General features: G+C 38.5%; 1 protein-coding gene across 15 annotated transcripts in view; it reads right to left on the reverse strand.

Annotated features, from left to right (window-relative positions):
* The window catches only part of LOC122552997 (mitogen-activated protein kinase kinase kinase kinase 3), a 297362-nt gene that overhangs the window by 168227 nt on the left and 115345 nt on the right, over window positions 1–13790 (reverse strand). For all 15 annotated transcript variants that reach the window (XM_043696362.1, XM_043696366.1, XM_043696357.1 and 12 more), the window contains exons 7-9: window positions 6606–6648; window positions 4820–4892; window positions 1716–1847 (exon numbers count right to left, since the gene is read on the reverse strand). In XM_043696362.1, the coding sequence (XP_043552297.1) occupies window positions 1716–1847; window positions 4820–4892; window positions 6606–6648 (248 nt within the window). The remainder of the gene's footprint in view (window positions 1–1715; window positions 1848–4819; window positions 4893–6605; window positions 6649–13790) is intronic.

Genomic DNA, 13790 nt, shown 5'->3' on the forward strand with positions numbered 1-13790 from the left:
AGCTATCTGATTCCCACCCATTGATTGAGACTGCACTGACAATGTTGGTGTAGAGCAGTCTGATCCAATTACAGATTCCCTCCCCAAAGCCCATTTTGGAGATAATATCTCTCATATACATATGTGATATCCTGTCAAAGGCTTTCTCCTGGTCCAGGCTGATGAGGCAGGTGTCCAACCCCCTGTCCTGCACGTAGACAATTGTATCCCTGAGGAGTGAGAGACTCTCAGCGATCTTCCTGCCCAGTACAGCACAGGTTTGGTCAGGGTGAATCACCAATCCCAGAGCAGACCTGACCCGGTTGGCGATGACCTTTGCACCGGAAGGGCCACTAACTCTGGTGCAAGCTGTTCTTTGGTCTGCCCAAAATTTGCTGGTCTTAAATTAAAGTAGTAACTCTTGAGTCAGTGTTGCAGATTGACACATCCCATGGTCCAGTATTATGTGCTGAGGGATGTACTAAAGTTCCAAGCAAATGCCCAAGTGGTGAAGTGTCACTAACTAAGATCTTTCAGCCATAGTACACTGAGCAGATGTAAGTTATAGAACACCAGCCACCATTGTATTAAGCAAAATATTTCTTTTATTTTAACAAATGTTAAGCATATTTTTAGAAAATAATAGCCAAATTTTAAAAACTTTTGGTTCATGATACTCCAAGCTTTAATACATTTCATTCAAAATTGGAATTTATTCAAATATCAACAACTTTGTCAATAGTTCATTGATTAACATTGACATAATCAGTAGCACATACACTGCTTTATTTACCATGATAAATCTTCTGGGAAAAAACTGCATCTTAAAATGTATTAAACTACATATACTGCAGGCATCAACATTGAGCCCCCCACAGCTGTTACCCCCGTAAGGAACAGTGCAGCTCAGTCACAGGGTAATGTAACATAATCTAGTATATACTAACATATAAACAAATCAAATTAACTCAGCTGTTTTGACATCACCAAAATCCAACGTTTCTAGTCACGTCATATAAATGACAAGTGCTCATAGAATTTTATCACCTATGAACACAAATATTGCAGTTTAACGAGCATTTAATAGTTACTGCTAAAATTGGGCTACTGTATTTATTCTTTCAAGGGATGGCATCTGTCGTCCACCTCTAATTCCAGTTGAAATTGATTGGCTTGATCCATCATTTCAAATAACAGTTGAAGGTCAACTACTTTGTTACGAATCTGGACTGAACACAGGATGACATATTTGTTCCCTGCAGGACATCATTTTGCAACAATGATAACTTTAAGGTCACTATTACCTGTGGTTTTGATTCCATTTTTTAAAAAACATGGAATTTAAATTCCATCAGCTGCTATGGTGAGATCTGAAACCATATTGTACTCATATCCTGACAGCGCCAGCCTAGGCCAGTGGATTACCAAAATCAGTGACATCTCCATGACTTCACTATCATTGTTAAAAATAGGGTTAAATAACAATGTGCTAATCATATTATTGGAAAACCACAAAACAAAGTCTGCACTGATGCAAGTTATATCTTTATTTCAGTAATACCTTTACATTTTACAATCAATCAATCAGGATGCTCACCAACTTTATTTCACAACTAATATCATTTCCAGATGTCTTGCAAAACCAATATTTAAGTTATAAAAAATATTTTGTCAGTGCAAATGGGGACCAGTCTTTAAGTGGTAAAACAGCAACAAGGACTTGACTTGGCTCTTACCTCATTGGATGCAAGTCGAACATTGGAGGCTGAAGTTCAGCTAGCTCAATACCAGTTATGCCAACTGCCCAGATGTCACATAATTGGTTATAACCCCCTTTCCTCTCCACAGCTGCGACCTCTGGGGCCATCCTAGGGAACAAAGTTCATAATTTACACAGATCTGTTGCTTTTAAATTTTCATGCAAGATGAATAAAAGCAAAATATTTTCATGATTATTTCTAATCTCACATTTCATTAAATATTTGCAAATGCCTCAAACTTTCCTTCCATTATAAACTCTATAGTGATGTACTGTAATTTTGTTAACAAGTAAGTAGTTCACAACAAAAAACATCTCCATTAGGGTTGGTTAATGAGGTGACAGTATTTGCAATGAAATGTGTCACTCATTCAATAAGCGCTGATGGAGTAGTCAACGAATCACCACCTTAGAGACCACATGGTTTTGCACAACCATGCCAAGTCTTCTAATGCACACAGCCTCCAAAATAGAAATCAAATGTTCATGGCTTTGCTAGCTATGTAACAGGAAGACACAGTGCAAATCAAGGTGAAACGCAGCAGTGGCAATAACTGCCGTGTTTCTTGATAAACATCATAAAGTGCATTTCGATACTAAGTATCTTCAAGAGTATTTTCCAACAGGAAAAATAAATCAGTAGAATATGAGAAAGTTATATACATAGCATCTAAAAAAACCTTAAAAGAATTATTTCTTTGAAGGACATTGTGATGAAACTAAAAGTTAACATGTGCATGTATTTTGGTGTAATTTGCTGAGAGTTGAAGTTGACAACTAATAGAAGGGGAAAGCTACAATATAAACAATTCTAAACAAGATGAAGTTACTCAAAGTTCCTGGGAAATTACCCATTGGATTTAGGATGAGAATATTCCAGATTGATTCAATTAGTGCTGACAAGTCATTTGAGATAGAAGTGTGTATCAAGCTCCAAACTGCCTTTTGATCCGTAACATTTAAGGTTCCTGTTGGGAATCTGACTTGCCCATTCTAATACTAATAGGGCATTTCTCCAATAACAATTGGAGCCACAAATCATAACAGCATCCATACTGGGCATATTCCTGACATAAGGAACTCAGAAAATATTAAATAACAAGTACCTGCTACGCAGAGAATTCAGCAATCCTTGAATGATAACATTCTTCAAAAACATAGCAACTTGTTTACTGCTTTGGAACAATGAAATCTTTTTGCCTCACATGACCTCATACTCCAACAAAGGACCAGGAGCTGAAGAGATCTTCTGTCGTTGATCAATATAAACTGGCTCCTACCCATAAAATAAATTAACTCTCAATACCTCAGCAGTTAGCAAAGTATGTTTGATACTATCATGTAATGAATAATGAAGATCTTACAAGGTAGGGTAGTTTTTCTTTGTTGTTCAATTATCTTGCTAACATTGCAGAAACTATGTGACTTTCAAAAGATCCAGTACCAGCTGCATCTCTGCTCGTAACACAATGTGCCAAAAATACTTACCAATATTGGCCAACTGTAAATAGTAGTGAGAGGGTTATCACATGTTTGATACTTAACTAAGCAACTAATGACTCCACTAATTCCACTACCAACCTAGCTACGTCACAAAATCATTCAACATAATTGTTTTATGACAAACTAAACAGCAAGACAAGTTCCAAGTATCGTAAACCAAAAAAAAATCAAAACATTAAAACCCTCAATCTTACCTGAATGATGAGCTAGTACATGGGTAGGGGACAATTGCCTTATCAAATAAAATACAATAATCTTACAGAAGAACTGGAGTTTATTTTGAAATTATCTGTCCTTGTGGCCCATGGACAAGTATGAATGATAGTTAATTGTGCACAAACAGCTGGTTTTCAGATTTAGCTCTATTACAATGCAGATATTATAGAATATGCGTGCAAGTTACACATTCTAAAAGGAGATCCAGTAGCACAAACTTTTAATAATTGACACTATAAATATTGCTCAATTTCAGAAATCAAAAGAAGAAATGACCCAGATTACAATATCTAATTACCAAAGTCTGTTCAAAATATTCTGCCCAAGAGCAAGCTCTTTCCTCTTCCCCTCCCTGCTGCAGTCAGATTAAGGTTTGCTGAATTAAGGTTTGTTCCTATTATTAACAAGAAGTTTGGCAATCTGTAATAACTGGTGAAATTCATTAAGTTCAAATGTGCCTTCTACAACAACTTATGAATTGGGGAAAAGAAATGGAAAAAAAAATGGAAAAATGCAGCTCCAAGAAAAGTCCAGACCATCGCACCTCCAAGTACCAAAGGATAATCCATGTTAACTCTGAAAAAAGACTAAATTCTAGCAAATGCAACTAGTCTCTAGTCACCATTACTTTGATTCCATGATTTTGCACAGATCACTTCTAAGAAACTCAACAGTATCTTGACAAACAGCAATTTAGACTTTGTGGAGGACATTATACAACTCAGGGAACAGGCATTTAGAAAAGGAAGGCCAGTCTGCTTGGTCAGTTAGATATAAAACATCCTTTGACAGTCTCCACAGAAGAGTAAGACAATCCTCCCAGTGTGTTGATCAATATCTCAAGCAGATTAGTCAATGTCTTATGCCTTTTTATAGGATTCTGGTGTCCATAAAATTAGCAGTTACGTTGCCTGCAAAGTAATTCACTGGTTGTGAAGCACTTTGAAAGGTACTATGTAAATGAAATTCTCTTTACATATCAGCTTATTCTGATGTCTTCTGAGCAGAAAGCTTATTGGTTTCCTTGGATGTGCAGGTAACCAGACAGAATGTGGGCAAATACTTTCTGAATACGGGAGAATGACTTTGATACCACAGTTTAAATTAGCGCATGCCTCAATCGTGCAGAAAGAATAAGGAACAAAAATTGGTTCAATTTTAAAATGCATTCACTATTATAAAAATATATACACAGACTTCAAATTACCCTGGAAGATATATTGAAGTCTATGCATTGTTTCAGTGTTCATTGTTGTGTACTTTAATAATACCAAGTTCATCTTATTAGCTACAGTATCAAATAACTTTATCTTCATGAATAAAGATACAAAGAGTATTATGGAAGAAAAGAACAAATCTTACCAATATGGAGTGCCAATAAATGACTTCCTTTTTGCGATAGTTGCAGTAATCTGTGCAGACACTCCAAAATCAGCTGCAATGTGAATAATAGGCTAGTAGTGATATTAACGAAATGTAACAATTTTATGAAAAGCAAATGATCTCTAAAGTATTTTTAGATTATAGATCCTTCAGTCTTCCCTTCTGAGTGATACTTTGGAGCTGTACCTCTAGCATAATGCTAAACTCATTACAGCAACCAACGTGATTTCAGATTATGGTCTGCTGTGCGTGATAAGTCACTTGGCGTCTAGTTGTTAGTATTCTTGCCACAAGTCAATGCATATTCCTGCATTCCACTCCAGGATTTATGCACAAAGATCAAGGTCAGTAGTCCAGGGCATTACTGAAGGAATGCTGCACTGCTGATAGAGCTATATTTTGAATAAACTGTTAAGCTAAGGCCCTGCCTGCTCTCTCTGGTAGTTGTGAAAAATCCAACAGCACTATTCCAAAGAAAAGCAGGGAAGTAATCCCCAGTGTACTGGCCAATATTTATTTATCCCTCAATCAAATCTCAAAAATAAATCTCATTATTAACTCACTGTTTTTGGTATCTTCCCATACACCAATTTATTCCCATATTTCCTATATTTCAAGTGACCTCACCAAACAAAATTCATTGGCCATAAGCATTTTGAGATAGCCAGTGGGTGATAAAAGGTGCCACATAAATGTATATCTTTTTTCCTTTTTAGTATGCCAACTATTGTGGATTGGCAATATTTTAAAACTATACAAGACAAGCAATGCAGTTTAACGCTTAACTACGTTCTGAAATAGCCAAGCAAATCATCCCACCCAGTAGCAATTAGGGACGAACAAAAAATGTTGGCGTAGCTCATGCCATCACATCCCACTAAAATATTTTTTTTTAATTGTTATATGACCCCCACATCGATGACTGAGAAGTTTTGGGTCACTAAGAACTATTCATAGAAATTATGATTGATGACCGTCAGAATAATCCTTGAACCTAAATATCTGGAGTATAATAAAACTAAACAATTCAAGCATCCTTATTTATATAATAATCAGCAGTATGTTTTACTCAACAACTCCTTTAGCAGTCTCCATATGAAATCTCATGAAAATCAACTGATTATAAATTTAAAATCAAAAGTGGATGCATCTTGGGAGCAGTTCATGTTTAAAAATAATAAATATCACTATTCACAAAAGAATCCAATTAATTTTCCATCTTATATTTGCAAGAATTCCTGCAAATCCACATTCAGCACTGTCATTAAAAAAAACATTTAATTTGTTGTGGATTAACATTTGTAGAAGTGAAGGTCAAATTCCACCTTGCATAGTAACAGTCAATGAGCCATCTTTCATTACTTTCTGTATTTCTGGGACAATAGCTACTTTTCTTTCCTAATTTGAATTAATCCAGTCTTTCTTTCAAACCCTGATGCTGACTTTTATTCCAAGACCCCTTTTGTAATCTGCTCCACAATAAAATAAAACTTTATTGAATTGCTTGATATACAGCGTAGATGTAACTGGTCAAATGGTCTCCTTTTGTACCATCAATGCCTATGATTTTATGATTAATATTTTCCATTCCCTCTCAACACCTCCAGGTTCAACTTGTGATCTCATTTTCAGATCCTTGCCTAACAGAACCAACTTCCCCAGATCTGTGAAAACAATTAAGAGCTCAATTTGATTTGTGCTGAAGAATTCCAATTATCCAATAAGAAAGTTATCAATTCTAAAGGAAAGTAAAATATATGCTTACCTAATTTCACATGGCCATTATCTGTCAGAAGGATATTTGCTCCCTTTAAGTAATGAAAAAGTCCATATTACAAATCAACAGATTTGAATACTTTTCTTATAGATCTAACTAATTTTATTTATTTTTGTTATAATCTAAGCTGAATAGACTTCAAAACTGGAGGCAGATAGTGTTAAGGTTGACAACGCACTATTTCAGGCACATCAAATGTTTTCTTCATGGCCACCATCTCCCCAATCTCTTCATTGACTGCTTTCCACAACATATTGCTTTTTTAAATATTTCAGCTGAGGAAAGCAAAACAATTTTAACTAAGCAACAAAAGAACTGCAAATGGTGGAATTCTGAAACTGTCAGAAATATGTATGACAGCAATTGATAAAGAAAAAAGTAACAATGCATTGTGATGACCTGGGGGTTGCAGTGAGATCTTCGTAGAGAGAGGAGGAGAACTTCTTCAAGGCAAGCATTCTTGCAAGAGGTTTCGCAGTAAGGTTAAAATCAACTAGGCAAAAGTGAGGACTGCAGGTGCTGAAGATTAGAGTCAAGATTAAAGTTATGTTGGAAAAGCACAGCAGGTCAGGCAGCATCAGAAACATCAATTTTCCTGTTCCTCAGATGCTGCCTAACCTGCTGTGCTTTTCCAGCACCACTAATCTTGACTCATCTCCAGCATCTACGGTCCTCACATTCGCCTAACAGTAGTTTGTGGCTAGTTTTGGAGGAGGTTGAAGTACCTGACTTCAAGATCCTGAGGTGGTAGTAATAAACAGATTCTTCTTCAAATCATGTGTTTTTAAGCTAGATGACGTGGTATGCCTGGAGATGGTGCAGAGGAGATGTTGCCTGGGATGAAAAGTCTCAGTAATGAGGAGAAACTGGATAGACTAGGATTGCTTTTCCTGGAGCAAAGGAGGCTGAGGGGGGAATCTAATTGAGGTGTACAAAATTATGAGAAGCATAGGCAGGATTCTTACAATCTACGCTTTCCCCAAACATGTCTAAGCCTAGATGGCATAAGTATAAGGTGAGGATTTGGACGGGATCTGAAGAAATATTTTTTAACCCACAAAGTGGCAGAAATTTGAAACACACTGCCCGGAAAGGGTGGTAGAGGCAGATACTCTCACAACCTTGAAGCAGCATCTGGACAAGCACACAAATCTTCAGGCTATGAACCAAGGATTAGGATAATTCAATGCTATTGGACTACTGTACATAGATATGGTGGGCCGAAGGACATGTTGCCACGCTGCATGACTACGACATTTCTGCAGATGATCGCACATGGCCTACGTGAAAATTTGGCTCACAAGTAATGAATGTCAATTTATTAATGATTGACATCATCAATGAAGACTATCAGCCTGGTTTATCCTTCTAAATATGCAGCATTTAAAACTCCAACAGTGGCAGTTTGGCAGTCATCACAAATCTCATCTGGTTTCCCCAAATCATTTTGGCATCTTCTTCTTCTTTGTGCATCTCAATATGTTCCATTCCTCTCCTTTAATGCACTTGTTCTCCAGCATCCACTCAAAAAGACCTTAAGGTTTTCCTACCTTGATATACTCAGTCCTCTTACATCAAGCAACTTCTCACTCTGTCATTTAAACCTCCATCAAAAGTCACCTTGTCCTCATTCCATTTCATCACTATTCTCCTTTAAACACTCAAGACAAGAATGTTAACCACTATAAGGGCCACCTTTCCATCTTGATATTTCACATGGTCTTAGTTTGCTCCCATCATCTGATCTATAGACCAAGCCTTCTCTGATAAATTTTTTGCATCCTTCTCACTTCATATTCACTTCCTGCCCCACTTTTTTCTACGTTCACGCCGAGAAAAAGAATACCAAATCATTGGCAACACTACTCCCAACTGTTTAATTTTTAGGTTTCTGTTCATCATAAAATTCCACAGTTCAATTACACATCTTACCTCCAACTACAACTGCTGTGTTTTCCACAAAAAAACAGAACTCTTTCTCACCCTGAGTGCTCCCCTGGTTTAGCCCTCATCCTCACTCCAGCAAGTACAAGATGCATAAAGGGGAAAACATGCATTGCTGGACCACAAAACATTACCAGATTGTGCTCTACCCAAACTGTTCATTTCATCACAGTAATCCCAAGATCCATTTTCCATGCTCAACAATCCCCTAGAAAAGTTTGTCCCTTTGCCCTTTCCTCTCCCAACTGGAAGAAGCTAAAGAATCTTTGCCCCTAAGGTTGAGTCTACTTATTAAGCCTTCTCTGCTGATTTGTAACTTCACCTCCACCTCAGCCCAAAATCTCTCTTTCCTCTCAGAACCCACTTCCCCTCCAAGCTCATTGTTTCCAAGACCCACTTTCTGCTCTTGACATTACCACCACTAAGATACTCACCATTCTACTAGTCTTCCTTGCCTCCATTTTGTTAACTGCTCCCTCTCATTGGCATTGTTCCTCCTCCCCTACCAAATTTGCTATCACATCTTCCTCCAACAATAAATCCTGACCTTTCTATATTTGGAAGGATTTGATGTTGACATCACTGGATTAGCAATCAGGAGGCCCAGCTAACTTTCAGTGGTTGTGATTTCATGTTCGACAACAGCAGAAGATGGAACTAAAATGCAATTCATAAAATCCAATTAATTGTTGCAAAACCCATTTTGTTCAGTAATGTCCTGTAGGAAAACAAATTCATGGTCATGTAATCAGATCAAAAGGGTGGTTGACTTTTTGCTTTGACCAGGTATTTTTGAATGCAGTTCTCAGTTAAAGAGTAATTAAAGACTGGCATCAGACTCTGCCAGCAAGGCCCATAACTTTCCATGAAAGAATCAAAAAAGCCCTCATTTCAAACCTCGCCAAAGACATTCGAAGAGTTGTCACCACCCAAAACGATCACTATATTTTTCCACATCTTTCAGTGGTCTGATAAATGGCTTCTGCTTCTAGAGGCCACTGCCAAACATGGCCCTCAGGAGTCTGGACAGTAACTTAAAAAATTTACAGGGAATGCTGACCATATTACCATGATTGTTTCATCCCTGCTAAAGCATTCAAGCAGCTCCATATAAAGTCACCTGGTGCACTATCCCTTCTCATCCTGCTTGATTTTTCAGCAGCTTTTCCCACAATTGGGTACAAGGAATAGCCATATTAAAGTTCTATATTACTTGTCAGAGAATCTCCTGCAATCGCTTATAAGACAGAGGGACAGCAGTAGGCCATTCAGCTTAGAGCCTTTTCTACCATTTAATGAGATTATTGCTAACCCTCAATTCAATTTTCCTGCCTTTGCCCCATAACCCTCAATTCACCTCCTGATGAAAAAAATCTATTGCAGCCCTGAATACTTAAGGAGCCAGCCTCAACAATCCTCTCTGGTAGAGAATTCCATAGAGTCACCACCCTTGGAAGAAATGTCTCCACATCCTTGTCTTAAATATACAACCCTTGTTCTGAGATCATGCCCTCCCACAAACAAGAACCAATCTTTCTGCTTTTACCCTGTCAAGTAGCGTATGAAACTTGTATGTTTTAATAAGGTCACCTCTCCTTCTTCTATATTTCAACAAGTACAGGCCCGTCCTACTCAACCTTTCCTTAGATTAGTCCCGCCAAACCTGGTATTTGCCTAGTGAACCTTCTCTGGACTACCTCCAGTGTCACTCTCTTTTTACTTAGATAAGGAGCTCAAATGTATTCATGGAATTCCAGCCATAGTCTGACTCATGCCTGGTTAGCAAAACCTCCCTACTTTTATACCCCATTCCCCTTGAAATAAAGGCCAATATTCAAGTTACGTTCCTTATTACCTGCTCAACTTGGATGGATAGCTTTTGGTGATTCATGCATGAGGACTCCACAATCCTTTGTTCTGTAGATTTCTTAAGTCTTTCTTCAATAACATTTAACTCCTCTACTCTGCCTGCCAAAGTGATCTCCTCACCATTTCCCCATATTATATTCCATCTGCGAAGTTTTAACCAACTCGCTTAACCTGTTTATACTCCACTGTGTCATCTTCACTACTTGCCTTACTACTTTTTTTTGTGTCATCAGCAAATCTGGCTATTACACATTCACGTGCCTCACACAAGTCACAAATATATTGTAAATAATGTTGGCCCCAGCACTGATCCCTGTGCACTCCACTAGTTACAGATCGTCATCCTGAAAATGCCCCCCTTTTCCCAGTTCTGTGCTTTTTATCAGTTAGCCAATCCACTATCCATGCTAATATACATCTCCAACATCCTTGGCTCTTACTTTATTAAGTAGCCTAATCTGTGGCACCTCATCAATGCCTTCTGAAAGTCCAAACATATGACATCTACTGCTTCCCCCTTTATCTATCCTACTTATTACCTCCTCAAAACAAATTCTGACAAATCTGTCACCGGAAACATGATCTCTAGAATATATTAAACAGCTATTCTTAGCGCCCACCTATTTATAATATACAACTGTTTCTCATCAGTATTATCTAAAACATATTAGGATCCAAACCCAACATCAGCATTCTCTCCCTCTCCTGACCCCTCTACTACCTCTTTATAATTAGACTGTTGTCCAGTACTACAGAAGCTCATTTTATTGCAGTCAAAGAATAGAACAACTGTCTTTCACCTTGTCACAAATTACAGTTCCTCTTTCTCTGTCTCTTGGGCCACTTTCTCAGGCCAAACTGAACTGTTGCACCTTACTAGTTCATTACAAATTCCTGCAGAATCTATTGCATTGTAAATTCTAAACAATTCTAGAACTGTATGCAATGTCTATTCTCAACCGTGCTCAGTAAGATTCAGGAATTTAAAAGGCTAATTTATGCAATTACAGTTGGCAATTACTGTTTGTTGAAACTACAGAATAGAGTTGCCCAACCAGAAACAAAGTCTGAGTGTGCTGCAAGATAGGAAATTGCTTGCAAACCATCAATTGATATGATAAAAGCCTGAAACACATTCAAAAAATATTGGGATTATTAGGATCTAACTCAACGTGTTATCAGCATATCCTCTGGTATCTTTCGCCCTTACTTGCTTACAAAGATTACACCTTTAATTGATCTATGCTCATCACTTTGATCATTACTTGTGACAATAGGTTCAAAATTCTCAGCAATCTTCATAAAAGGCTTCTGTCCTGAATTTACTGGATTTATTACTGACTTTCTCATATTTATGGTTCCTAGCAATGAAGATCCTGTGTGGAAACAACTTTTCTACATTCAGACAACAAATCTCTTCATCATTTTAAATACCTCAATTCTGTCTTGCTGCAGCAGTCTCTTCTTTTCTAGAGGAGATGACCATGATAGTTTCACTTCTTTCATATGTGAACCACAAAACTTTTTTTAGAAAGCTTACATTCTCAGGTTAACTGTAATACTTGGTGTCAGCGCAGAGAAGATGTTGAGATGGTGAAACTATCATGGTCATTCTAATAGATGAGAGACTTAACAAACAATCAAGGTATTTTTCAATGTATAATTTCAGTTACATCACACTGTAAACTTTTGCTATAATTCTGTGTCTTACAATTGTGCACTCCACAACCACCTGACGAAGGAGCGGCGCTCTGAAAGCTAGTGCTTCCAAATAAACCTGTTGGACTATAACCTGGTATTGTGTGATTTGTAACTTTGTCAATCCCAGTCCAACACCATCATCTCCAAATTAATGATTTATGTTCTGTATTCCATGATTCCTTTGGTCCATCTCCCTAATTGATTATGCAAGCACCATACAGCTTTCTTATTCCTTCTATCTAGCAAAGTGTAAATATCATTTGCCCAAGTTGAAATTCAGCAGACAATTACACACGTCATGCTAGGTTAATAATGCTGTACTGTATTTGGTTGCAGTAACAAAGTAACTTCCTCAGCAATGCTCAAAAGACATGGGGAGGGCTCACAGGGATGATCAAAGAAAACCCAGCCCTGTCAATAGAATGGAAAGTAGCAGTGAGAAACCATTCTTCCAGTTACGGGCTGGTTCTCTCCTATGCTTCCTGAAAATACATCCGTGCGTGAACTCAGTGTAAGTGAGGGCGCAGGGCAGGCACGCAGGTGTGTGATATAGACAGGATGCAGAACTGGGCTGAGAAATGGCAGATGGAATTCAACCTGGATAAGTGCGAAGTGATGCATTTGGAAGATCAAACTCGAATGCTGAATATAGGATTAAAGACAGGATTCTAGGTAGTGTGAAGGAACACAGGGATCTGGGTGTGCAGGTACATAGATCCCTCAAAGTTGCCACCCAAGTGGATAGGGCTGTTAAGAAAGCATGTGGTGTTTTGGCTTTCATTAACAGAGGGATCGCGTTTAAGAACAGCGAGGTTTCGCTACAGCTCTGCAAGTCCCTGGTGAGACCACACTTTGGAATAGTGTATCCAGTTCTGGTTGCCCTACTATACAAAAGATACAGAGACTTTGGAGAAGATGCAAAGAAGGTTTATCAGGATGCTGTCTGGACTGAAGGGTTTGTCTTCTCCAGAGAGAAGACCTGATCGAGCGATACAAGATACTGAGAGGAATAGATAGTCAATAGCCAGAGACTCTTCCCCATGGTAGGTTTGACGTGTACGAGGGGTCATAGTTTTAAGATATTAGGGGAAAGGTATAGAGCATACGTCAGAGGTAGGTTCTTTACGGAGAGAGTTGTGAATGCATGGAACGCGTTGCCAGTGGTGGTGGTGGAAGCAGAGTCATTAGGGACATTTAAGCGACTGCTGGACAGGCACATGGAGAGCAGAGAGTTGAGGGGTACGTAGGTTAAGTTATTATATTTTACATTAGGATTAAACCTCAGCACAACATCGTGGGCCAAAGGGCCTGTTCTGTGCTGTACTTTTCTATGTTCTAGCAAGGGTGGGCAGACACACACAAGGAGGGCAGACGCCAGCGAAGGAGTAGTCAGGCAAGCAAGCTACAGCAAGGGAGTAGTGCGCATAACACACACCCAAGAATGAAGGAGGAGCAAGCATGCGCCCAAGAGTCAGAGAAAGGGAGAGAAGAGCCAGCAAACCATTGCATGGGGAGATGGAGTCCCAGCAAGATGGATGGTGAAGGGTGAAAGAGGATATAAGAGGGGTGTGGTTGGAGGGGGATCTGAAAGTTTGGTTTAAGGGGGTAGGGGGAATCTACAAGACGTGTCTTGGAAAAGATGGAGGCTACAAGAGAGAG

The sequence above is a fragment of the Chiloscyllium plagiosum genome, chromosome 9 (genome assembly GCF_004010195.1).
Source record: "Chiloscyllium plagiosum isolate BGI_BamShark_2017 chromosome 9, ASM401019v2, whole genome shotgun sequence".
NCBI lineage: Eukaryota > Metazoa > Chordata > Chondrichthyes > Orectolobiformes > Hemiscylliidae > Chiloscyllium > Chiloscyllium plagiosum.